This window comes from Lissotriton helveticus, chromosome 3_1 (genome assembly GCF_964261635.1).
Source record: "Lissotriton helveticus chromosome 3_1, aLisHel1.1, whole genome shotgun sequence".
NCBI lineage: Eukaryota > Metazoa > Chordata > Amphibia > Caudata > Salamandridae > Lissotriton > Lissotriton helveticus.
In genome coordinates, this window is record NC_136061.1 from 90779598 (window position 1) to 90807093 (window position 27496).

Genomic DNA, 27496 nt, shown 5'->3' on the forward strand with positions numbered 1-27496 from the left:
ATAAAAGTAAAACACTCATACTATAAAGAAAGAGAAAATTAAAGTAATGTATGCAGAGCAAAGAGATAGATAAATGGAAAACAAGCATGGAAGATACAGAGAAACAATTAAGGGAAGAGATGCATTCATTAAACACAAAAAGTACAGGAAATCAGAACACTGTATAAAGAAAAAATAATATTAAAGTGATAATTTCAGCGTTGTCTGAAAGAGTTGAGGGAAGTAAGCCATTCATTTCACAGAGATAGCATAAAAACAACAAAACTTCTCCAGGCACACTGAAGTGAAATGGGGTTGTGGTTTCAATAGTTCTTTTATTCTTCTTCACATTATACACTACCCTTTGCCAACACGTGTTTCATCTCAGGCTGTTCTCGTTACCCATGCCAATACACTCGACATGCAGCGACACTAGGCAGTAACGGAGAAGACGAAAGTCATGCTTTGCAAATATTAATCAATATATACACCCTTTAGGGAAGAGGTGGGGCGCAGCGGCCAGGGTGCCTGACTCCAGACCACAGGGTTCACAGTTTGATCCTCGGCTCCGGCGGCAGGTTAGCCCAGCACCATGTGACTCTGGGCAATAGCTTGCTTAATCTTCCCGAGGGCCCCCAGCGCTGGGACACCTCCGTCGGAGGTAGCTGTGCGCTCTACAAATACTGGCATTTTACACAAACACTAAGCCTTCCACACTGATTTGGAGTGTGATAAGATACCTCATCAAAATAGAACCCACCAATTGTAAAAAGAACAGCCTGAGATGAAACACCTGTTGGCAAAGGGCTGTGTATAATGTTACCCCCTCCTGCTTCAACGCACTCTGCAAGCTCCGTAAGATCTTCCGCTAGATTCCCACTGGAACCAGGAAAGCGGTATACCAGGCCCTCGTCACCAGCCGTCTGGACTACGGGAACGCCCTCTACCCTGGGACCACCGCCAAACTACAGAAAAGACTCCAGCGCATCCAGAACGTCTCAGCACGACTCGTCTTGGACATCCCCCGACACAGCCACATCTCCGCCCATCTGAGGGACCTGCACTGGCAGCAAGAGGATCACGTTCAGACTCCTCACCCACGCACACAAGGCTCTCCACGACTTGGGCTCCGAATACCTCAACAACCGCCTCACGTTCTACACGCCAACCCACCAGCTCCGCTCCGCCAGCCTCGCCCTCGCCACCGTCCCACGGATCCGCAGAACCACCACCGGAGGAAGATCCTTCTTGGCCGCCAGGTGGCCAAGACCTGGAACAACCTCCCCACCACCTACAACTCACCCAGGACCATCTCTCCTTCAGGAAGCAACTCAAGACCCCCCCCCCAGCGCCTTGAGACCCTAGCGGGTGAGTAGCGCGCTTTACAAATACTCTTGATTGATTGATTGAATGTAAAGAAGAATAAAAGAACTATTGAAACCACAACCTCATTTCACTTCTGGGTGCCTGGAGAATTTTTGTTGTTCTTGCCTGGACCTATCCAGGCAAGAAATAATGGATGGCTCTTCCTTCTCTTGAGCACCAGAAAATACTTGGACATTGAACTAACAGGACTTTGAACTTGCTTGATTTATGTGGTAGCATGCGCCACTCAACCAAGTCTTCGCACTGTATGTATCTTATATAGCATAAAGGAACCCCTGAAACCTTGCATGCAAATTTTGGCGAAAGATGAAAGAAGTACGGAGACCAACTACAGGGAACATGTTCACAGGATTGAGACAGGACAAAGACAAGGGATGCTTTTATTGCAAAAAAAGAAATAATTGAGGGCCTTCCCCTTTTGGGCACAGTCAGGATAGTGGAAATAAATAAATTAATAGTATAGACAAACAGTTAAGCAAAGTAGCAAAATCACAGTAACATGATTGAGCAAAGAAAACAATGCTTCATAGTCCCATATAGCTGCCCAAGTATGACCTCATTCACAAAGGTAACTTACACTTTTGAGAAATTTACTCTTTAGAGTAAGTTTACTACTTTTTCGCTATTCACAAAATCCAAGTGTAAATTTACTCCAAATGTGCATCTTACATGTCTCCAAAAAACTAAAGAACCTAGGGAGTATAAACTTTTAAGTAGTTTACTACTTTTTGAGTAGTCTAACAAAATTCAGGAAAGGTTAAATTTTTGAGTAGTTTACACTTTTGAGTAAGTTTATTATTTTTTGGCTAGCCTCAAAATCTGAGTGTAAATTAACTCCAAAAGTGTAATTTACAGTTTTGAGTAATTTACACATTTGACTACGTTTACTACTTTTGACACTTTTTCCACAAAATCAAAAGTGCAAGTTACACTTTTGGAGTATATATAAACTTTGATTTAGTGAACAATCAAAATATAGTAAATGCACACAAAAGTTTAAATTACTCAAAAATAAAAATATCTCTGAATAAAGCCCTTAGTGTACAGATAATAGGACAAAAAAAGGCGTTAGTTATTTTAGCAGAAAGAAAGTAAAGGGCAGCAACACATTTATTGCACTAAGATATGAAGAAGGAACACAATGCATTCATACTGCAGAAACTCAGTGAAGGAACGTTAGGTATTCAACATACACAAACATGTAGTAAGGCATTAATCAAAGAAACATTCAAGGGAAGCCATACATTCATAGTAGACAGAAACAGTGCAACGAAAAGTCGTGCATTCATAACACAGGGCACTGCAAATCAGTGTGCAGGCAAATGCCTCCCTCTCCTACCAGGTTCACACAGATAAGAAATTGAATGAAGGGAAGAGACATAGTGCATTACAATTGAGCACCATGGGAAATTTGTGCCAGTGTCGGTGTATTTTCCTTGATACTTCAAGGACCACACAATTTTACCTTATATTGTAAGTCTTAGAGCTTGTACATTTTTCACAAGGGAGTTTAGAATCATTATCTGGAGACTGAAAATTGACATTTGGCTCAGAGGGCCTAATTACAATGTTGGGCGGAAAGCCTCCGACCAGCAGGCGTATTAGGATGACGGCGGTCAAAGTGAAACCTACAGGGTGGATTCCGACGTGAGCCCGTCAGTTTGTTTCATAGACCGTATAATCTCTTAAAGACGGCGGCTCCGCCCTTGGGATTATGATGTGGTTTCGGACAGCCATTCCATGTTGGCCTTTCCAACATGGAAAGGCTGTCAGAAAGAAACATTGGGAGGGCCCCAGCAGGGCCCCCTTACTCCCTGGCCCTCCGCAATGGGGCCTAGGGGGCATCTATGGGCCAGCTAAAAATACCTGCACCATGCCTGCCACACGGTGCAAGGATGTTTACAAACTTCCATTTGTCAATGGAAGCTTGTGCTGCAGGTCTTTTCCACCCGCCACACAAGCTTCCATTGACGAGTGCAGGTTTGTCACCGCCCTATGGGTGGTTGCATTGTAATAATGCGGTTCGGAACAGCTGAACTAATATCGGGCGGTTCCTTTATGTCCACCCGACATTGTAATTAGGCCCTTCGTTTCTTGTTGCATATAGCACAATATGATATTATATTACAATTCTTCATGTGAAATCAGGTCAAAACAGTATAATGAGTGCAACTGGACGAAACTGGACCAATGACAGTTCTATAACAGACCATACAAACGTTAGAATTGCACCTGATCACAGTGATTGAGCACAACATTACCCAGAGAGACAAATGCTTGGTGAATTTCCTGCATCACGCTTTGATAAAGTTCTTTCTGCCATTCGTGCAGGAGTTTCCACTCTTCATCCGAGAAATAAGCAGTAACGTCAAGGAATGTAACCGGTGCCTGGAAAAACATTATGTGCCGCAAAATAAAACACAGTGTTAAGCAAAATAGGAAACAGAGACACCTCTTTGTTTTCACCCATTTTAACTAAAAGGCAGCCATGTGGAAAACAGCCCCATTAAATTTGAGATGCCATGTAGTTCAAGTACAAGAATAGGGCCGACAATTCTAGATCTGCTGTAAAGATGCCACTTTTCATAGAATAGTAACAATCACATAATACAAATAGAGATTGTCCCAAAGGTCAATAAACTCTGAGAAGCACAGCTTGAATCTCATGGGCACTTCCTTTCAACAACCATCTTTGCAAAATGACAGAGACCCTTGCAACTCAGTATGTCACTTACCAAGCAATGTTCAGCAATACAGCTTGCATGACTTTATCACCCATACCCACTACTGCACATTAGGTGCACTGCAGTGGTGCTTAGCCTACTGTGTAGTAAAATACACTTGTTTTATGTAGGCATGATACATACATACAGTTTACAATACTACTAATATTTTCACAAGCCACCTGCCACAGCTTGGCAGTCTAGAGCAGAATATTCTGTAGGTGTTGTTGCACACTCAAATCAATGATACTTGTTTTCCCTAACCCCAGAAGATACCGTCAGCAGCTCTTATGGAACTCAAAAACAGATTTGCAGGTTGTCAGGTTGATGAGCAGACACATTCGACCGCTAATTGTACTTGCGCTTTTTCACTACGCAAACATTGCATACCTCCAATGTCTGTCCCTATTTTATATTTACTTCACGGGTAGAAAATCTGGAAGCAGTTGTTGGGTCACTGATGTGTGGCAGGGACAATGTGACTTTCAGTGGTTCAAAAAACGGTTGGCCTCTTATATGGAATGTTTATACAGAATGTTCCTGCTACTACTGTAGTCTACAGGTCATAAAGGCCTTTGTTGGATGCACAGATTATTGTTTACAGCAAGCACAATGTGCACAGGATATCATCAACAAAGATCAACTAAGCAAAGCATGAATAGCGTGCCATTAAAATATCCAACCCTGTTTTTTAGGTCTCGTCTAAGCAGCACGCATGTGCTGCTCTAGGAAAAAAGACCTCTTGGAATCGCTCTCGGCTGACTTCGGCCTATGGCTTGCTGTTAAGTGCACCAGCTCGCGAGCGCACCACTCGCGGGAAGCTGCAGCTGCATTAGCGGCCGTGCTTCTTTCCTACGATATGTTACCACTGTTTTTTGTTGTTGCTTTCTTCAACCGTGTCAGCGCGAAATACCACACATATGTATGATTGTACTAGACCGTGAGCGTGCAAGCGTTTATCAGTCATTTTTTTAAGTATTCTCATGCTTCTTCTAGGCACGGACATTGTTTATAAAGGGACTTTGTTTAGGATTGTTTTCTTACCAGGATATGGCTCTGCATATTTCAGCACATTTGTTGTGCTGGAGTTCTGATTTATAGCAGAGTTCACAATGCATCATTGTAGAGATGGTACCAAAGCTTTATTTCCTACTTCAGTTTCTAAAGAGGAAGCTTGCAAGTTTCTAAGACACATTCACCTCTAAGCATCCACTCCGTTTCTTAGTAAGTTAAGCGAGCCCTAAGCTGCTTGCATTCCAGTACATGAGCTGCCCACAGAGTGGCAACGAGACCATGCTAGGGACGACCTTCTCCCCGTCCCACACATTGCTTTTTTTGCCTCAGGGGTGATCATTAAACAAGCGCTATTCGGTGACTGAACCTTTCTTTACCTTTCACAACGAGATAAACTCTGTAGTCTTGTCAAGATCAAAATGAAGCTATTTATGAATACAGGCTAGGTTTACTTGCGCAATAGGTAGTTTTGTACTCAAAAGGATTTACTTTTTGTTTACGCAAATCTACTCACAGGGCTGGAGGTAGGCAGGAAGTGGTAGTTCTAGAGCTGAAATGCCCTGTCAGTTTGCGCACAGCCAACCGTGTTTAATTCATCACCTCCTCGCCAACCCCTTTCCACCCTGGACAAGGTTAGAAATCTATGCCTCAAAAGCGCAGCCTCTCCGAGGTAAAATGGAACTCTCCTTGTGAAGAAAAGAAAGAAAAACCCTCTCTCTCTCTCTCTCACATGAAATACATTTTATTAGGTTAATTTGCCCTTCCTCAACACAGTTTCACATGAGAAAATATACACTTACATATTTGCTAATGTAAAAATGGAATTCACAAATCGCCTAGAGACTTGTAACTATCATAGGTTTCCAAGCCTATTTCTGTAAACTTGTCAATTCCTCCTAACTCTGAACTCATTCTGGGTCATAGACTTGCAGGTTCAGTTTTGTTTTACATATGGTGACACTATCTTGATTATTTTTTTTGTAGCTTATAATGGTGTAATGCTGATTTTTCATTATTAATTTTTAGATCGTAGCCTAACATGCACTCTCTGATAGCAAAGACAAATTGGAGACATGCAAAAGTTTACCTAGGAATGCATTCCCCTCATTGCTTGCCATAGGTTTTCCGTTTTGTCATTCACATTTGCTTGCTTCCTATGTGCTGACTTTATTTGGTTTAGCTTATGCAGCTTGTAATTGTCCCTTCCATGGAGCATAGCCGGTTTACCATCTCTCTAATTGGCTCCTTTGATACCACTTTTCAGGAACTTACTTTTTCCTTGTTGTGAAGCACTCCATGAGAGTGCATGTGTTTTTCAGCTGTTTCTGTAGAGTGCTCCAAGTTCTTTCCTCTCCTGTGTTCTGCGTGCTCCCCACCCATGTGTTTTAATTCCACGTTCCACATTCATGTCTTTTGCTGCTGTGCTGTCCCCCCTTCCTTCCCTGAAGCTTCTAACTGCCCCCTTGCCTCTGCTGCTTTTCCCCCACACACCCTCCCTTCCTTGCAGCTTTTGCATAGTGTCTACCCTCTCTCTATCCCTGCACTGCCATAGTTGCTTTTTCCCTGCCTACTTGTCCTCTGTTGCCGCTGTTGCTTAGTAATCAATTATTTTACAAAACAGAAAGGGGCTCAAACAAGAGCCAAGTAATTCACATTGGGTACTAATGTTAGATAGCCATGGTTACAGACGGTTACAGTGATGAATCGCTGTTGGTCAAACTGGCTAGTGTGGTAGATGTCAACGTTTCCTGCAGTTACGGAACGACTAGGCGACTGATGGTAACCCATCCCCTCTCCTACACTCCTGTCCTGAGGAAGACCCAACGTAAGGGACACACTAACCTACCACTATCACGGGGTCGAAACGTCGACATCTACCACACCAGCCAGTTCTTATTTTGCCTAGATATCATACCACAGTAAAAGAGCAGCCAGTTGTATTCGAAAGGATAGGGGAATCACGCCAAGTTCACTATGACACATGGTGGCTGAGGTACTTTGTGGAAGGGTCAGCAGGCGTTTCAAGAACATATTTTCCGCTCGCTGAAGGCCTAAAATATTGCATGAGCCCCAGACTCCAGCACCATATAGAATGGCAGCGCACGTTCGAGCCTTGTAAAAGAACTCCTAAATAAGAAAAAGTGGGCACATTCTCACTGCCTATAAAAAATGTCTGTACAGTGGTAGAATGTTTACCCAGCACCATGAACTGAGATTTTGCAACAATAATCTTGAGACCAAGGTCACTCATAAAATTGTTAAAACCAATTAAAAGCCGTTGCAACCCCACCACGGTTCGATACATTAAAACACAGTCGTCTGCATATAATAAAGCCGGTAATAACCGTCTGCCTATCTGGGGAGCATCCACGTGATCATTTATAATAGAAATTTCCAGATCATTTATATAAAGACAAAATAAAAATGGGGCAAGCACACAGCCCTGGTGGACTCCACGGCTCATTTTAATTGAGGCGGTAAGTTCCCCACCTGTTCCATATCGGACCCTCCCGGTGACCACCTGATGCATAGCAGATATGAAATGCACAATTGATGGTTCTATGCCCATCACCAATATCTTCTCCCAGAGCTTTCCTCGCTGCACCCAGTCAAAGGCAGATGTCAGGTCCATAACCCCTAAATAAAGGGAACCCAGCTTAGCTAAAGTGTATTTGTCTATGGCCAGATGCAGATTGAGGCACTGTTCAACCGTACCCAGGCCTCTATTAAAACCATATTGGATGTCAGAGAGCTTGCCGTTCTCTGTTACCCAAACTTCCAGTCTTTCTAAGATTACTCTGCCCATGATCTTGCAGGTGCAGTCAATCAAAGATATTGGCCAGTAACATTTCGGATCAGCCCAATTGCCCTTTTAAAAAATGGAGACTATTGTCACAGTTCTCCAGGAGTCAGGAGGGCCTTGAGCTGCATAGCAGCTTAAAATATTTGTTAGTAGCGTTAGCCACAGGCGTGTGTTGGCCAGAAACAAATCTTTAGTCTCTGCTCTGGCAGGCTATGTGCAGTTGTTCCCAAGCTTCCTGTCAAATTTCTAGCTAGCGTTTCTGTAGTGGTTTCTATAGTCACAACTTGGCTCCTGAGAGCAGTGACTGGACAGCATTCACTGCTGTCGGAAATCCGAAAAATGTACACGTTTGCCTATGGTTTATAAGAATAACCCCAGGCTTTTGCTGCACGTGTTGTGTCCTTGTTAGACAGCATAGATCCTGATGCGTTCTCGTACGTTGATATTTATCTGACGGACGATGAGCGGGTGCCACATCTTGCTCGAGTCGACCACATTATTTTGTTTGCCAACTATGGATACAAATTACATTTTGCCAAATCACACATCGCTCATTATGCGGTGCTATTTTTGGGCTACGAGCTCAACAATGAAGGTCAGGGTTGGCCCCCTACTTTCTGAAGAAATGTGCACGATTGCGACCTCCTTCTACATTCCCGATTATGCCCAGCGTATCAAACGCTAAATGCATTGGAACAACCAACCCTTTCTTTGTCCAGCTGGCTTCTGGAATATACCTCAATTCTGCAATCAGATTTGCTTGCTACTAACTTCTTGTTGACGCGTGACAATACCAACAACCTGTTGATCCGTATAGTACCGAGGACGGTGGGTTTCACTAACTTGACTTCAATGAGGGAGACACAGTACCTATTACATACAAGTCACATTTACACACTTCATCTGAAATGCGATTTTCAAATATTAAGAAAGTTTTGACAGCGGTCCAAATGGAGATTCTGAAAGAACACACGCTGGTGCAAGAAAAACACATTCTTTTGGTCGCGCCTCTCCCTGCTTTAGAAGAGGTGACTAAGGCAAGTGTACCAAGCTCTAAGTCATTAAATCCCCGTTGGATACAATGGGCTACTTCTTTGATCTGCTGATGTCATGTTTATCTTTGACCCGCTCTTTAGCCACAGGAGTTTTTACAGTGTGAACATGTTCATCCTCCTCCACTGTTGTTGCATCCTCTAGATGAGTATAAATGTATCATCTATACCGATGGCTCGGCTCAACTGGCCATTGATTCCAAATGCGCTTATTCAGCGGCTTGCGCTATTGTGGCAACACCTGGTAACAACCTTGGAATACCTGGGCCTACAGATCTTAAATGGTAGAACTCCAAGCGACTACCCTCCAAAGTACACTCATCTTGGAGGGTCGATACCATCAAGGCTCAACTATAGAGCAGTATCACTTCCATTACTGCCCTTTTTACAGCAGTTCTCAATTGAATTCACGTCAAAAAGTGACCATTCACACCAGCACATCCATTTCAACTTAAAGCCCACTAAACACCAAAACAGCAGGATAATTGAAGACAGCTCGCTCTTAACCAACCTGAAACGATTGAAATGGTCAACATACAACATTAAAGACCTTCAAGCAAAAGTTCAGAGAATAAAAACAGAAAGTGAAACAAGTTCACACAACCAGATTCATAACTGGAAGACTTTCACAGAAGAGCTAACAACAATTAAGTCCGTCACACACAAAAGAGCTCGGGCACCAAAACATAATAAGCCACTTTCAACTGAACTGGTTAAACTCAAGTTAGAAATAGGGAAAAATGCAAGGACACTGAAAAAACAACTACCTCACTCACAGACTGGGACCAAAGACAGAACCTCAAGAAAAAATACAAAAAGGCATTGTGGGAACAGAAAAAGAACAATGAAGGACAACTTCTGGGCAAAACTACTTTGCACGGCAAAGAACACCAACTCAAGTGCATTTTGGAGTATAGTAAACGGGCCAAACCATCCCGCAAACCCAAACACATCAAGCGTACCAGAAGCCGACTGGGCCACACTAATAACAGAGATTTACAGACACAGCACCTCTGAAACACCTAGAATGGGGGCAAAGAACGCAAGTGTTGCCCAAGGAGTGCGAGGAACAACTAATCAATGACAAGAAGGCCCCACAAACAACAAACAGCTCCTTAACCTGTGGACGATTTACATTGCACTACACAGAAGAAGCATACTTGAGAGAAGAACGGAGGGCAGCGCAAGCACCAGGAACGGGCCAACGGCCTACACTGCATTACGTAGAAAGAAGAGGCACAATCGAGTGAGAGCTACAAGACAGCAGACACACTTGGACATCCAGGCTTCAGTGACGAAGACATAAGAACACCACTTAGGAAGTGCCGTGGTAGCGGGTCCCCAGGTCCAAATGGCATTCCCCCAATCATTTTTAAATCTGACCCGGATTTCTGGAGCGGAGGACTAAAAAAACTGTTTGATGAAGTAGAGAGAGAAAGTCAAATTCCGTCAAGCTGGCAAGGCTCAGTAATTACCCCGATCTTCAAAGGTGGATAAAAGAACATCCCCAGCGAGCTACAGGCTGATAGCACTTTTGGATGTGGACGCGAAGTATTACGCCTCATTACTCCTGGAAGATCTGACTACTTGGTCTGACAGCACAAAACGAATCCCGCTTAACCAAACAGGCTTCAGGAAAGAGTGTGTGGGACAACAACAAATATTTTATCACTCTCACGGATAGCCAATAAATACATCCGAAGGAAACAACAGTTGCATCTCTGCTTCATCGACTTAAAGGCGGCCTTCAATAGCGTAGATCGCAATATTCTATGGGGAAAAATGCGCAGCTGGAATGTCCCGGACAAAATACTACGAGGAATATTGCTCTTACACTCCAATACATGGACAAAAGTAAAACTGGGAGATGGAGCAAGCTTATCAAGAAAGATTAAAGCAGCAAAGGGCTTAAACAAGGTTGTGTCCTGGCCCCTCATCTTTTGAATCTTTTCATGGCAGACCTCACACCAAGGCTCAACAAGATCACATCCCATCCACCTAAACTAGGCCAACAATAACTTAGAGATGAACACCACAAAAAGCAAAACAATGTTTATCACCCGACGACAGACTGCCAATCAACAACTCCAACTGGAGGGCAAAAAGTTAGAAGCAGTACCCAATTACAAGTATTTGGGGTTCTACTTCGATAATCAGCAAAACCACCACCAGCAAAAAACCTAAATTTTTCAGAGAGCAAACGCTTTATCGTTCGCATTTAGGTCCCTATCAAAAAAGCTCAAGGGGCCATCGTTCAAGCCCCTACTGGCAACAATAAAAGCCAAAATGTTACCTATGCTATCATATGGCAGCTTACCTCTCCACTGGAAAGACGAAGACCTGCTTAAAGCGCAGGTGGCAATCTACAAAACAGTCTTTCAAATCCATCAGGGAGCTTCACCAGCGCAGACCAGACTAGAATTTGGGGTAGCAAACGAAACGCTGGGAAGGAAGTATGCAACCATCAAGCATTGGTATAGCTTGAAGCAAAACATAGCAGCCTCGGAACTGAATAAGGCTCTGTGGGACGAAATAGAGGAAGACGCAAAGTCCCCATACAACCAATTCCTAAACAATCATTGGCATAGCCAATAGGTCTCGCTTTTGGGACTTTATAAGTATTTAGTTATGCAGCACAATATCCTTGGTGCAACAACATCACCTGTTGCATGGCTAAACACTTATAAGGTCCCAAAGGCGAGACCTATTGGCTATGCCAAAGCTTGTTTGTTGTTCTTTTTTTTTTAAGTGCAGGTGGCAGGAGTTGGTGTGGCAACATAGAGTGCAGGTGGGGGAAGCAATGTGGGTGGGCATGAGAAGCAACAAGTGACAACAAAGGAGGGCAAGGGAGTGGGGAAGAACATGAAGAGCTGGGTGACAAACAGAGAGCGGAGGTGGGAAAGAGAAGCAGGGGGCGAGTGAGCAATGTGGAGTAGGTGGGGGAGAAGCACACTGGTAAAAGCTCAACAGGGGAGGGCACAAGAGTAAATGTAACAACATGGAGGCGGGGCAGGGAAATCTCCACAGGTAACAGATAACTACACAGACTGCAGAGGGATAGATGTACATGACAGAGACAGGTGGAAAACATGTGTGCTATATAAAAATCTCATAACATAACCTAAGCCTAACCATAAAGTTAACAAAGTAAAAGATTTATTTAAATTGCACATACAACGGGCGGGGGGGGATTTATTTCCAGAACAGGCATGACCAAGCTAAATGACCACACACCTCATACTCTCCCCATTGTAAAGGTGACAGCCACACTACCTAAAACGTGATTATATCTGACCAAGGGGCAATTACTTCAGCACAAATGGACGTACCCCACTCTAAGCAAAGATTCACGATTAAAGATTAACAAACCATCTCTCACACCTGGCATGTAACTTATTGGGCAATCTATGACGACACCCCTGAACTACTTGTGGACAAAACAATCGTTTCACAGTTATGGATTTAAATGTAACAAAACTGGCTTATTGTGTACCATATGGTCTAAAACAGCAAGTTGTTATCGGAAAGCCTGGGTGCAAAAGTGTTATTCTGTAGCAATGAAGTGACTTATTATCAGCACACTCGCCTAGCAATAATGTCCCAAAAATGACAACTAAAGATAAAGTGATTAACCCACCTATGTGATTTATTATGTTAATACTCACTTCATAAACAGGTAAACTCATCCCACTTCATGGTAAACCCATCTAAACCTGACTGGTCGCCAGCTTATAACGGTGGCTCCGCTTTACTGGGGGTCACCTAGAAAGTTTGAACTTTACAAAGGGCGTTATATATAGCACAGAGTACTGAAACACAGGGACCCTTTCTGAACATAAAGCCGGACTTCCAAACAGTGACAGTCATCAACACAAAACACCAGGCATGCCTCATATGTAATTCTCCCTTTCAGTTATCTGATGGGAGGGCAGCTCGACGTGCCGACCCCGCGCAGAAGAGCTGGGGAGAACCCCGACCAGGGCGGAGGAAGTGCCTGACAGATCCTCTCTGCGGCCAGCTCCAGCGAGCACTGTGGATCTTAGCATCCTGTGCAAAAGCCTTGCATCCCAAGTGACAAAGCACTTGACAGCAGGGCTCAGGGGAGCACGGGACGAGCAACAGAGCAGAGGGGCCCTCATCAGCAGGCGATGCTGCAGCCGCCTGCAGTTAGCGCACCAGCACTCAATGCTGCAGGCGCCCGTCTCCCATTGGCAGTAGGTAGGTGACAAAATCCGGGGGCGTGGCCTGCCAAAGAAGTAAGGTAAAAGAGAAATAGAAGCTAAAGGAGGGCGAGTGGGTAACGTCTACGGCAATCCAGGTAATGTCTCAAATGTTTGAAAAGTTTGGATGGGGACGCAGCTCGGAGGGAGCAGCAAATCCTGCCTTCAGCTGCGCCCGTCAAAGTGAAAGTGATCACAATCGCGGGCTAGAAGGGTGCCCACGAGTGATGCACTTAATGAGCCATGACGGAAGCGCCCACGCGTAACCGCAAGCTCTAGGCCACAGTGGTAGCATTTTTTTAAGCCCTTACTAAAACTCTCGCCAGAGCAACGCATGCGCTGGATGAGGCGAGACCTAAAAAAGGCCGTTACAGACACTTGTACAAGAGAACTCTGGGAAACCAATCTGCCTTACCCGGCCTTTAAGCAAGCTATTAACAAATCAACAAAGTTCCACTCGTTGCTAGCAGACAAAACCACTTTTAGCATGAGAAAACATGCTTGGATGGTAATATCCAATTACAAATCACTTACACTAGCTTCATATTTAACAATTACGTTCTCTGTCCACAGAAAACTACAGCTAATGGCTCTACGTCTGGGTAAATTTCCATCCACCATGGACCAGCCAACTTGAGTCCATGACAGGCCCAAAGTCTGCAGACTATGTGGGAGCAGTAAGGAGGACTTTGTCCACCTTGTCTGTATTTGTCCAAACTTATCCCAAGCACGAGCCACCTTCCTAAAAAAAAGCCATGAATACTAGAGGCATAAGAATGTGCAGATCAGCAATTATGGAGACCTTAGATCCAACTGACCCTCCATTGAATTGCCAACTAATAAAGTTCCTCTTAGCTCAAGCACAAGCACTAAAATGTAACCTTGTGCCCTGCTCACAAAAAGCAAATAAGACGGCCAACTCAGAAGCAGAGCGTACTCCCGAACACAATACAGAATAATTCCAGAACATTGGGAGGAACACTTTTCATGGACCAATTTATGCTTCAGACTTACTAAAACTGTATACTGTGTACATTAAAATGTCTATATATATATATATTTCTTTTTTAAACATTGTCATTTTTTATACATAATTGCAGCAGAAACTGAAGGTTTTATGGTTTTTAGGAAAATATTAACACTTTTTAATCGTAGGGTCCGGTTTTACTAAATGTATTGTTATGGTTTTAATTAACTGAAACAATAAACTTTTTCTTCTTCATACAAGTTATATGATGCTACTCGCTGTATTCGACCCGGTTCATGAAGGTACTCACTTCACCTGACACAGTAGGTTAAGGTACTCATGATGCTCATAATTAAGGTGCAAGATACAGCGGTAGAAGTGGGCGGGAACGGAAGGGCACAGCGTGCCCCTACTTAAAAAAAAAATTTGAGTCCGTTCCCCTACTTCTGTCTTTCAAAAAAGCATCCCGGGACGGCAAGAATAGTTCTACTTCACAACAATAACTTTTTCATTCAGCTTCCTGGGGCGTCTCGCACTTCTCTTGAACTCCAGAGGCTGCAGCAACCCCTCCCTGAGCTCGCACAGGCAGTGGGCTGGCCCATTGTCATTCCGATCAAGGCTGATTACCCCCATTTGAATGACAATGCACCCGCCCTCTGCCTTTAGCATGTCATGTGCCAGTGACATCTATGTTTGTGATTACAGATGAGGTTTCCCCAAACAGAGTACTGTGGGGAACTTGCCCCTTATGTAATTTTCAATGTGTACACAGAGCGAACAGGGCAGGAGCAGTGATGGAATAGAAGAGATGACAGGAAAGGAGAGGTGACGGGGCAGGAGAGGTGACGGGGCAGGAGAAGTGACGGGGCAGGAGAGGCGACGGGACAGGAGAGGCGACGGGGCAGGAGAGGCGACGGGGCAGGAGAGGCGACGGGGCAGGAGAGGCGACGGGGCAGGAGAGGCGACGGGGCAGGAGAGGCGACGGGGCAGGAGAGGCGACGGGGCAGGAGAGGCAACGGGGCAGGAGAGGCGACGGGGCAGGAGAGGCGACGGGGCAGGAGAGGCGACGGGGCAGGGGAGGCGACGGGGCAGGGGAGGTGACGGGGCAGGGGAGGTGACGGGGAAGGAGAGGTGACGGGTAAGGAGAGGTGACGGGGAAGGAGAGGTGAAATGAAATGAAATGAAATGAAAGAAATCTTATAGTGCGCAACTAAGCCCGAAGGCATCAAGGCGCCTAACAACAAAACCATCAAATAAGTATAAAACAACTACGGGTACGCCCTAGCGAAAAGCCAAGTTTTCAAGGCCTTTCGAAACAGCAGAGCAGAGGGCCTTGATTTAATTTCGCCAGGGAGAGTGTTCCATAGCTTGGGAGCAATTGTGGAAAAGGCCCTACCACCCCACTTGTTCCTACGGAAGCGAGGTACCACAAGCAGATTCTTTGAAGAGGAACGGAGATCTCTCCCCGGTAAGTATGGTAGAAGCAGCTTCTTACGCCCCCGCACCTTTACCAGAGAGAGCGTTGTAAGTGAGGCAGAGGATTTTGAAAGTAATCCTTGATTCAATTGGAAGCCAGTGTAGGGCCTTCCTGGCTGCTGTTGCTGACGCGGATCTGGTGGCGTCCAGAACAAATTTGGCTGCCGCGTTTTGAGCGGTCTGAAGACGCTGTAGCAAGTTCTTATTCATACCCATATATAGTGCATTACAGTAGTCAAGTCGCAAAGCGACAAGAGCTACCACCACTTGCTCCTGCGCCTGAGGGGACAGATAGTGTTTTATTTTTCTGAGTGACGGGGAAGGAGAGGTGACGGGGCAGGAGAGGTGACGGGGCAGGAGAGGTGACAGGAGAGGTGACGGGACAGGAGCAGTGACGGGACAGGAGCAGTGACGGGACAGGAGCAGTGACGGGACAGGAGCAGTGACGGGGCAGAAGAGGCGACAGGAAAGGAGAGGTGATGGGCTGGAGAGGTGACCGGGCAAGAGAAGTAAAAGGCAGGCGATGTGATGGGGCAGGAAAAGTGAGAGGCTCGGAGAGATGATGGGGCAGGAGAGGTGATGGGGCAGGAGCGGTGACGGGGCAGGAGCGGTGACGGGGCAGGAGCGGTGACGGGGCAGGAGCGGCGACGGGGCAGGAGAAGTAACTGGCAGAAGAAGTGACAGTGCAAGAGAGGTGACGGGGCAGGAGCGGTGACGAGACAGGAGAGGCGACAGGAAAGGAGAGGTGACGTGGCAGGAGAAGTGATGGGGCAGGAGAAGTGACGGGGCAGGAGCGGTGATTAGGCATGAGCAGGAGCGGTAACCTGGCAGGTGCAGTGAACGGATAGGGGCAGTGAACGGATAGGAGCAGTGAACGGTGCAGGAGAACTGATGGGACAGGAGAAGTGATGGGGCAGGAGTGCTGACCAGACAGGAGCAGTGAACGGGCAGGAGGGGTGATGGGGCAGGAAAAGTGACGGGGACGGAGAGGTGACCGGGCAGGAGAGGTAACCGGGTAGGAGAGGTAACCGGGCAGGAGAGGTGACCGGGCAGGAGAGGTGACCGGGCAGGAGAGGTGACCGGGCAGGAGAGGTGACCGGGCAGGAGAGGTGACTGGACAGAAGCGGTGAACAAAAAAACGATGGATTTAGGGCCAGATCTCTGTACTGGGGTGAATGTATGATTTTGTTTTGCATTCTGTCCATCAGTTGTTCTTTTTACTTTTGTCACCCCGAGTGGGACGTGTATGCCCAGACGTGGGCACCGTGCTCTCCATGCCACCGGAATCAAGCTATTCTAGCTGATGAGAACTGAAAGCCCAAAACCGATCCTAGGATGCTTATTTCCAGTCCAGTGAGGACCTGGCCTGGCAGTTCGGGCAGGACTGTTCCCATTGGGCGCAGGATCAAGACTGATTTGGATATGGCTGGGTCTAAACTGGAATGGAATAGTGAGCAAAAAACGATGGATTCAGGCCCAGATCTCTGTCTGACATTGTTCTGCATTCTGCCCAAGTTGTTCTTTTTGCTTTTGTCACCCAGAGTGGGGCCGGTATGCCCAAACGCGGGTCCCGTGCTCGCCATGCCACTGGAATCAAGTTATCCTGGCTGATGAGGGCTGAAAGCTGAAACCGGTCCTAGGATGCTTGTTTCCAGTCCAGGGAGGACCTGGCCTGGCAGTTCGGGCTGGAATGTTCCCATTGGGTGCAGGATCAAGACTGATTTGCATCTGGCTGGGTCCAAACTGGAATGACATGGTGAGCAAAAAACGATGGATTTAGGCCCAAATCTCTGTACTGGGGTGAATGTATGACATTGTTCTGCATTCTGTCCAACGGTTATTCTTTTTGCTATATTATGATTGAGTAGCTAGTTGGCTGACATGAATATGAAGGAGCTTTTGTGGGTTTCCGTGAGTATAGATTCTCCTGAAGAGTTCCTTTCTCTTCTGAGTCCTGCTTAATACGTGTACAGGAGGAGCCATGTATTGATGTCCTCAAGGTTTGAGACAAAACAATACTAATAGATTTCTGAACAATGAGAGTAAAAGCATTAAGGTAACATGTTGTTCCTGCTTATATTTTGCACGCTTTACATAAACCTGTATTCCCTAGGAGGGTCTGCTTTTTCTGAATTAAACCTCAAATAAACATGTTTATCCATTGTTTGAATTAAATAACATTGTAAGCTGTAACTGGTCAGTGAAATGCTAAACGTACTAAAAATTGGTATGTTTTGCTATTTCTAGCCACACCCCTGACTCCGCCCACTGATCCAATCTTCGGTTATTCCCACCCCTGATTCTCCACTCACAAGTTCCCCTACTTTTTTCCCCCCAACTTCGACCACTGGCAAGATGACACTCTCTAAACCTAAATCATTAAAGCACACGGTAATAATCAGTGCAACGGGCTGACGTGCACTATAGTACCTAGACTTTCGCTTCTCTGGAACTATCACTTCAGCGCCAGGACGCCGACTGGTATCAGTGCGCTCTATAAGTGTAAAAAATAAATAAATAAATAAATAAATAAGTCCTCGCTGTACTTTATAGCACGAATTACACCTGACCCCGGTACGAGCTGATATTTAATTCAATGTATCCCAGTACCTGATCAACCCAGCCTTTCCCCGACAGCTGCATAAAAGGTGCTAAGCACGCTAAACACGAGTACGAACTGGTATTTTGGTGTCAGGCTCCAGAGCTCACTTTCAAGGTCTGCAGCACCTGTACGAGCTGACTTTTTATTTATCTAAAACTGGTCAGTGGCGGTACTCGCTCTCTCTAGCCTCGCCGCGTCGCGGGACTCACCGGGGCCGGCCTCTGCTGTCGATGCATGGCTGTTGAGGCTTCCACTCCGCTGTCAGCATGTACCGTGGGCTCAGACACTCCCGGGTGCCTGTGCCAAGCACTTGTCTACTAGGTGGCCACAGTGCTGTCCACTGCGCATGCTCACAGCCAAGCGGACTAAGCCCCACGCATGCGCACAGTCATGTAAACAGAGGCACGGTTGAACACGCGCACAAGTAGAAAATAGTTCTTCTGCGCATGCGCATTTTACGGATTGTGCTGTGGCGCAGGCTCAGAAAGGTTACACACCTCTCGACCACAGAGAGCAGGCTCATGGCAGGAGATACTAACTGTACGCATGCGCAATGGAAGGTAATCGCACAGTTCTTGAGGGGCTCAGAGGTTTCCTTTAATTTGCTTGATGCACCTCTGTCCAAAATGTTTATTCAGGTGTTGCTCGAGGGTGATATTGTTTGTTTTTTGGGAAACAAAACTGCTCCCGCTCGCCTCATCTGTTAAAATATCGTGCCCCTTGGGCTCTGCACCCTCCAAAATATTTACTTCCAATAGAGTAGCCAGAAAAATTAATAACATTTTTTCCCCTCCTTGAAACATATGACAATACATGAGTGGGCACATAATGCGATACCAGCCATTTCTAAGATGAATGACTGAAATTGTCCCCCAAGCAAAGTGCCCTCAATTTTTCTATTCTACTCTTATCCTTTTCAGCAATTGTTCTACTTCCACTTTCTTCATTAATTCTAGCCTTCCATACGTTGCGTTTTATTTCCTTCCATCTCATTCAATATCTGCATTCTTCTTCCCTTTCTTCTTATTTGATATCTACAGATTTGCCTCATTCTTTTCTCTATGGTTATTATTTCTCTTTCACCATGTACCCATGTTTGGCTCATTGCCAGCTGTAATCCCGACCAAACATGTGTACCATGCTATTGTATTGTTATTGCATTTGTATAGCGTTTACTACCTCTGATGAGGCGTCCAAGTGCTTATTCGGCGAGTAGCGCGCTAGTCTGGGACCCATAGAGGATTAGTGTTGAATTAGTATGGTGAAACATGAAAGTACATTGTAAGTGTTCGATAGGTTAGTCAGTTATTTGGGTTCAGAAGGATAGAAGAAGAACAAGGGTTTGTATTTATATAGCACTTGTTTCCCTTGATGGGTTATTGAAGCACGCTACTCCGGAAACCCATAAAAGATAAGTGATGAATTAGCATGGTGAAAAATGAATGTAATTTGAGTGGTGGATATAGTCAGTTATTTGGAGTGAGAAGGATAGCGGAGAGATATAAGGGGAGGAAAGGTTTGCATTCATATAGCACCGGTTACCCCTTATGGGTGTTGAAGCGCTTTTCTGGCGAGTAGCACGCTACTAGGGAACCCATAAAGGATTAGTGTTGAAAATTAATATAGTGAAATATGAAGTAATTTTAGTGGTGGATATGTTATTCAGTTATTTGGATAGAGAAGGGTAGGTGGCGGGATAGAAGAGGGAAAGAGGTTTGTATTTATATAGCACTTACTACCCCTGATGGGTTTTGAAGCACCTTTTTGGTGAGTAGCACGCTACTCTGGAACCCAAAAGGATCAGTGTTGAATTAGTATGGTGAAACATGAAATTAATATGAGTGGTGGATATGTTAGTCAGTTATTTGGATTGAGAGGGTTGGGAGGAGTACAAAAGAGAACAAGGTTTGCATTTATATGGCGCTTGTAACCCTGATGGAGTGTTGAAACGCTTTTTTGGCGAGTAGCACGCTACTCTGGAACCCATAAAGGATTAGTGGTGAATTAGTATAGTGGAATATGGAATTTGAGAAGGGAACATGTTAGTCTCTTATTTTGATTGAAAAGGATAGTGGAGGGATAGAAAAGTGACGTTTTTTTTAATTAATTTTTTTAGGTCATAGCAGTAAGAGGAGGCTTTTGGATGAGTACAAATGTTTTTGTAGGAGAAGAGTCAGAGGAAAGAGTTTAGAAAGGTTTGTTTTGGGGGATCGGTATAGTAAAAGAGGAGTCAGATGATGCAAGGACGGGTAGAGTAGGAGAGAGTCTAGAAAGGGTTATTTTGTGGATCATAGTAGTGATATGGGGTTTGGGATAAATGAGAGAGTGGATGTAGAGGATATATTGATAGATGTATGGGGTGAGAGGTAGGGTAGTGCATTGGAAAGTGTAGTAGAAAGAAGTTTGAGTTGAGTCAGAAAGTTGGGCTAGAAGATATATTGAGAGAAGTATAGGCTGAGAAATAGGGTAGTGCACTGGAAATGCTATATTTGACGAAAGTGATAAATAGATCCATAAGTACATTGACAGTATATAGATGCATAAAGGAGGTAAGTATATGTAGATTAAATATATTGATAGAGGTACAGGATGAGAAAGAGGTAGTGCATTGGATATGCTTTGTAGAATTCCAATAATTATATGCAGGAACAGTTTGTAGTAAAAAGGAAGATGTTTATTCCATAAGGCACAGTACTGCCAAGAGCAGCCCAATGTCAGAATGAAAAGGATTCCAATGCCATTTAGAATCAAGGAAGGCATGTGCCATAATCATAAGTATGCAAGGGAATTAAAGAAGAAGGTAAAATATACAAGGGATTCATAAAGTACCAATTTAACACTTTTCTTCCCTAAGGAAAATAAACAAATAACCAATATAAGAGACTAATAATGATTAAAAAAAAAGAAAAACAGTATATGTTTACACATTTAGCTACACGTTTGGCATCCCAAACTTTACATTCTTGGGTAACAATGCTGTTTCGATTAACTCACAATTTTGATGGGTCTACCAAACTTCGCTTCACCCTTGAGTAAAATACCAGGTTTACGTATCCTGACCCACTCACCAATTACAAATTGTGGCTCTTTCACTTTCATACGTACATCATAATACATTTTACTTTTCTGTTGTTTCTCTTCCACCCTCTGTGCTACATCTTCTTTGTTTACCATAGAACCTTGGTTCTTCACAGCCTTTTTAAACCACCAAGGGCACAGCTTTGAGATCGGCTCCCTGCCTTTAACCGCATCGATGCGGTGCATTTTCCCGTTGTGTGCTGGAAAATGCAAAAACACATGTTCCATGACGAGCTGGGCTCGTCATCAGCGTAGCAGGAGGCTACCTCATGACGAGCCCAGCTCGTCATGAGCGTGGAAGGGGTTAAGTAAACGAAAAGGAGAAATCTCAGTGGTAGAGTGAGGAGTTATACGGTACAACCACAACTTTTCCCTCAACCTATCTTTCCACTGAGATCCAAAATTGCGTGCCCACAAGATGTCTTGTTTAAGAACTCTGTTGTACCTCTCTACTTGACCATTACCTTGTGGTTCATATAAAGCAGTAGTCGTGTGTCTAATATTAAAAAATTCAAGAAAGTCAGCCATTTCGCGTGATTTCATTTGTACACCATTGTCCGTGATGAGAACCTCTGGATAACCTTCACAAGCAAATACCTCCTTAAGAAATAAAATGACAGTGTCAGAATTGGCATGTGGAGCTAGTTTCACCTCCGGCCATTTAGAGTGGCAATCGACTATCACCATGGCAAACCTGCAATCTTGGGGTAAAAAATTGAACGGACCTGCAATATCAAAACCTAATTTTTGCCAAGGAAATTCTGGCCAAGACACCAGAAAGAGGGGAGCTGGGTCACACTTAACACCTTCGCCGCTCTGCACATTCCCCTGCTGTGCTGGGGGTATGGGGGATTTAGTGCATTCATGACGAGCTGGGCTCGTCATGAGCGTGTGAGCGCCCTGCTTCATGACGAGCCCAGCTCGTCATGAGCGTGGAAGGGGTTAAGCATCTTTTCACTACTCACACATTCAGGACATTCTGTCATAATCCTGTCTCATACCTGTCCAACCCAGGCCACCAAAACACATTCCTTATCAGCCTTCTCACGGAAGACAGACCCAAAAGTGTTTCGCGACTCACCGATAGAATATGCTCACTAAGTGACACAGGAGGATTGCATTTACCTTGTCTGAAAATTAAATCTCCTTCAATGACAAGCTCATCAGAAACTTTCCAAAAAGGAAACAGTTCAGGTGGAATCTCCGTCCTAGGAGGCCACCCTACCCTAGTGAAATTTATGACACTGGACAACATTGCATCATCATTCATTGCTTTTTTCCACATCTCTTCTGATATGGAACTGAAACTTCCAGAAACAATTTCACAAATATTAGCAACAACTTCTTCAACTTCACTCTCCTCACTGATATCACAGGGAAGTCTAGAGAGACAATCAATCGATCTATCAATCATGCCATTTGTATAGCGCACTACTCACCCGGAAGGGTCTCAAGGCGCTTGGGGGAGGGGGTTCGCTACTGCTCGAACAGCCAGGTCTTGAGTTGTCTCCTGAAGGCGAGGTGGTCCTGGGTCAGCTGAAGGTGGATGGGCAGGGAGTTCCATGTCTTGGCCGCCAGGTAGGAGAAGGATCTGCCTCCGGCGGTGGCTTTTCGGATGCGTGGTACGGCGGCGAGGCTGGTCGACCGTAGCTGGCGGGTGGGCGTGTAGAAGGTCCGGCGGTCGTTGAGGTACTTGGGGCCCAGGTCGTGGAGGGACTTGTGTGCGTGGGTGAGGAGCCTGAACGTGATCCTCTTGTTGACGGGGAGCCAGTGCAGGTCCCTCAGGTGGCTGGAGATGTGGCTGCGTCGGGGGATGTCCAGGATGAGTCGGGCGGAGGCGTTCTGGATGCGTTGGAGTCTTTTTTGTAGCTTGGCTGTGGTTCCGGCGTAGAGGGTGTTTCCGTAGTCCAGACGGCTGGTGACGAGGGCCTGGGTGACCGTCTTCCTGGTTTCTGTCGGGATCCAACGGAAGATCTTGCGAAGCATGCGAAGGGTGTGAAAGCATGATGAGGAGACGGCGCTGACTTGTCTGGTCATCGAGAGGGAGGAGTCCAGGATGAAGCCCAGGTGGCGTGCGTGGTCTGTTGGCTTGGGAGTGGCGCCCAGGGCGGTGGGCCACCAGGAGTCGTCCCACGCGGAGGGCGATGGTCCCAGGATGAGGACTTCCGTCTTGTCTGAGTTCAGTTTCAGGCGGCTGTTCTTCATCCACTCGGCGACGTCCTTCATCCCTTCGTGTAGGCTGGTTCTGGCGGTGGCAGGGTCTCTGGTGAGGGAGAGGATCAGTTGGGTATCGTCGGCGTAGGAGAGGATGTTGAGGTTGTGTTGGTGTGCGATGGCTGAAAGAGGTTCCATGTAGACGCTGAAGAGGGTGGGGCTGAGTGAAGATCCTTGCGGTACGCCGCAGATGACTTCGGTAGCCTCGGATCGAAACGGGGGGAGGCGGACTCTCTGTGTTCTTCTGGCGAGGAAGGAGATGATCCACTCCAGTGCCTTCTCTTGGATACCGATGTTGCTGAGGCGTTGAACTAGGGTGCGGTGGCAGACAGTGTCGAATGCTGCAGAGAGGTCCAGGAGGATGAGGGCTGCTGTTTCCCCGTTGTCGAGCAGGGTTCTGATGTCGTCGGTGGCTGCGATGAGGACAGTCTCGGTGCTGTGGTTAGCTCGGAAAACGGACTGTGAGGGGTCAAGGATCCGTTCGTCTCGAGGAAGGCGGCTAGCTGTCTGTTGACGGTCTTCTCGATGACTTTGGCAGGAAAAGGGAGGAGCGAGATGGGGCGGAAGTTCTTGAGGTCGGTGGGGTCCGCTGTTGGTTTCTTCTGTAGGGCGCTGAGCTCGGCATGCTTCCAGCTCTCCGGGAAGGTGGCGGTGTTGAAAGAGGTGTTGATGTTCCGGAGTTGGGGTGCGATGGTGGAGTCGGCCTTGTTGAAGACGTGGTGGGGGCAGGGGTCGGTCGGAGATCCGGAGTGGATGGTGTTCATCGTGCAGGCTGTGTCTTCGGTGGTCACCGTGGTCCAGATGCGGAGGGTGGCGGTGGGGGGCGTTGGTTCTACGGTTGGGTGTGTGGATGGTGCGCCGAAGCTGTTGTGGATGTCGGCGATTTTGCGGTGGAAGAACGAGACGAGACGAGAGAGTCGCAGAGATCTTGTGAAGGAGTGATGTCGTTGTTGCCGGTGCTGGGGTTGGAGAACTCCTTGACGATGCTGAAGAGTTCCTTGCTGTCGTGGGCGTTGTTGTCCAGTTGTTCCTTCAGTGATGTCTTCTTGGTGGTGCGGATAAGCTGGTGGTGCTTGCGGGTGGCTTGTTTGAGGGCGGTCATGTTGTCTGTGGTCTGGTCGAGGAGCCAGGCCTTCTCGAGGGAGCGGCAGTGCTTCTTGGAGTCCTTGAGTTCGTCGGTGAACCAGGAGGCTTTCTTGCTTCTGGATCTGCTGGGAGGGTTCTTCAATGGTGCGAGGTCGTCGGCGCAGGCGGTCAGCCACTGCGTGAAGTTGCGGGCTGCTTCGTTGGGGTCCGTAGTGCTGGCGGGAGGGTTCTGGCTGAGGGAGGCGGTGAGCTGCTCGGCGGTGATCTTGCTCCAGCGAGGAACCTGTTGCGGGTGGTGGTGGGTCGTGGTTCTTCTGAAGCTGAAGTGGACGCAGCTGTGGTCGGTCCAGTGAAGTCCGGCGGAGTAGCTGAAGGTGATGTGCTTGCTGGATGAGAAGACGGGATCAAGCGTGTGGCCGGCGTAGTGGGTGGGGGTGTTGACCAGTTGCTTGAGTCCGAGGTTGGCGAGGTTGTCCAGCAGGGCGGCGGTGTTGCGGCCCTTGTTGTTCTCCAGGTGGAAGTTGAGGTCCCCTAGGAGGATGTAGTCAGCGGAGGGGAGGGTGTGCAGGCTGACGAAGTCCGTGATGTCTTCGCTGAATTGTGTGCGTGGTCCCGGGGGTCTCTAGACGAGGGTGCCTCTGAGGGTCGTCTTGGGGTCGGTGTGTATCTGGAAGTGAAGGTGTTCGGCGGCATTGAAGTTGTCGTCGGAGTTGGTCGTGATGCGGATGGTGTTCTTGTGTACGATGGCGATGCCTCCTCCAGTCTGGTTGACGCGGTCCCTCCGGGTGATCTTGTATCCGTCTGGGATGGCGATGGCGATGTCGGGTGCAGAGGAGGCGTTCATCCAGGTTTCTGTGAGGAAGGCGACGTCTGGTGAAGTTGTGTCGAGCAGGTTCCAAAGTTCGATGGCGTGTCTGTGGACGGAGCGGGTGTTGAGCAGGATGCACTTGAGGTGGCTGTTGTTGATGCTCGGCTTGGTGGGTGCGGTGCAGGTCCGGTGGCAGGTGAACTTGCAGGCTTGGCAGGTGAAGGGTCCGTGGGTGCCTCTCGGGATGGCTCGATGGCAGGCTCTGTTACGGTCGGGTTTGAGTGCAATGAGGGTGGCGGCGTCGTAGGTCCGTCGTGTGGGCTGGCATGTATGTATGTATGTATGTATGTATCGCATACTTATATAGCGCAACTGTCACCCAGAGGGTATGCTGGCGCTTTGACACTACCTAGCCGATACACAACACCAAGATTACACTACCCTTAGTGTTGTCTGATTGACGAATGCTAGTGATTATGAACTGAGTTTAAAAGTGTCTTGGATGTGTCCAAAAATAGATTTATTCGTCGGCCAACCAGGCACGGGTAAAAACAAAGTGAGCGTTGTATGTGCTGGATAGATTGGTCAGCTATGTCTCACTGTGTGTGGTAAACATGTTTCTGTCTATATGGTGCTACTGGCTAGGCATTCTTCAGGACCAGTGTGTGGATCCCAGAGGTATGAGCGCGCTAAGGCTCACCCTAACCAAGAAGTCCAAAGTGTGGAAAAACAGGAAAGAATTTTGTAACCTGCTGTTACTGCGGGATCCTTCTTAATTGTAGGAACCCAACATTCATCTGAAAGGAAGAACAAACCCACAAAGTTAAAAACGATTGTTTAGAATGTAGTCACAGTGCGTTTGTTGTTCCAGTTTCATCATGCTCTCATGCTCTTCTCGGAATGCACTGCAACTATACCTCAAGGAGCTACGGGGTACTATAGTGAGATAAGGATGTGAACATATTTATTCACATTATTACTAATGGTGTTGACTATGTCCACTCATTTCTTTATATCGCTATTTCACCTGCACGCCTAATTGGGCGTTCAGCGGTATCAGTGCGGCAGTGTCAAACACGCTATCATTAACCGAAGGAACATGCCGGTGCTGTTTTGGCAGGTGGAAGAAACCGCAACAGAGGAAAACTTCTTACATGTGGAGTGGTCATTAATCACACCATGGGTCTCGGGAGGGGGGGTGGTGGCTAGTAGGCACACCATGTGGGGGAAAGAGAGGGAATACGGGTAGGTTTGATCATGTCCCTACTCCGGCAAGCAAGTTACTTATCTGTTTGGCAGCGCTGTCGCAGAGTTTGACTCACACCGGCAAAGCCAGGCACCCGCTTGGTACCTGATACAGCCCTCAAGATACTGGACCCAGTCGATGGGTGATCCGGTATTCCACAGGATCTTTCATGGGGCTGAAGAAACCGGTCAAACTCGGTTTGGACGTGGGGTCACTGGGGGTGCCATAGTGCTGTCCTCATTACGTGTGCGACGTCAATTGGGCCAATCAGGGCAGAGGATGTGTTGTCATGAGCCCCGTGGCATTCAAGCTGCTTTGTATTACCCACAAAGCAATACATGGAATAGGACCACTCTTCATCAGGAATAAAATCACCAAACACATTCAACAAAGGAATCTCCGCTCTCAAAATCCCACCATACAAGAAAAAAACCATGGGTGGCACATCCTTCTCTGTTCAAGCAGCCAAACTATGGACCTCTTTACCCCAACATAAGATCCACCGACAACCACCTTATCTTCAGAAAACTACTCAAGATTTGGCTCTTCCCCACATAAACACCATACAGAAACAGAAATTTACAGCATATCCCTCTGTATTTAAGCATTTGTTTTCACTATAGATATGTACCTATCTTTGTGTATTACTTTATAAAACATGTAAAATAATTATGTTAAGAGAAAATAAATAAAAAAATAATAATATTAATAATAATAATCAATAAATAAAAATCATCTTTGGTCTACATGTACATACTTCCATTATGCATTTATGTACCTTCCATGCACTTGGATCTGTGTGTCTGTTACTTTTCTCCTGAAAAAGCAGATCCAATGCACTA

The 27496-nt window shown here is 46.4% G+C and overlaps 1 protein-coding gene across 1 annotated transcript in view; it reads right to left on the reverse strand.

The window, feature by feature from the left end:
• Nucleotides 1–18564, reverse strand: part of LOC144822142 (uncharacterized) — a 54119-nt gene extending 35555 nt beyond the window's left edge. The window contains exons 1-2 of the mRNA XM_078679294.1: nt 18432–18564; nt 3627–3753 (exon numbers count right to left, since the gene is read on the reverse strand). Of these exons, the coding sequence (XP_078535420.1) occupies nt 3627–3753; nt 18432–18458 (154 nt within the window). The 5' untranslated portion in view covers nt 18459–18564. The remainder of the gene's footprint in view (nt 1–3626; nt 3754–18431) is intronic.
• Nucleotides 18565–27496: the final 8932 nt, after the last annotated feature.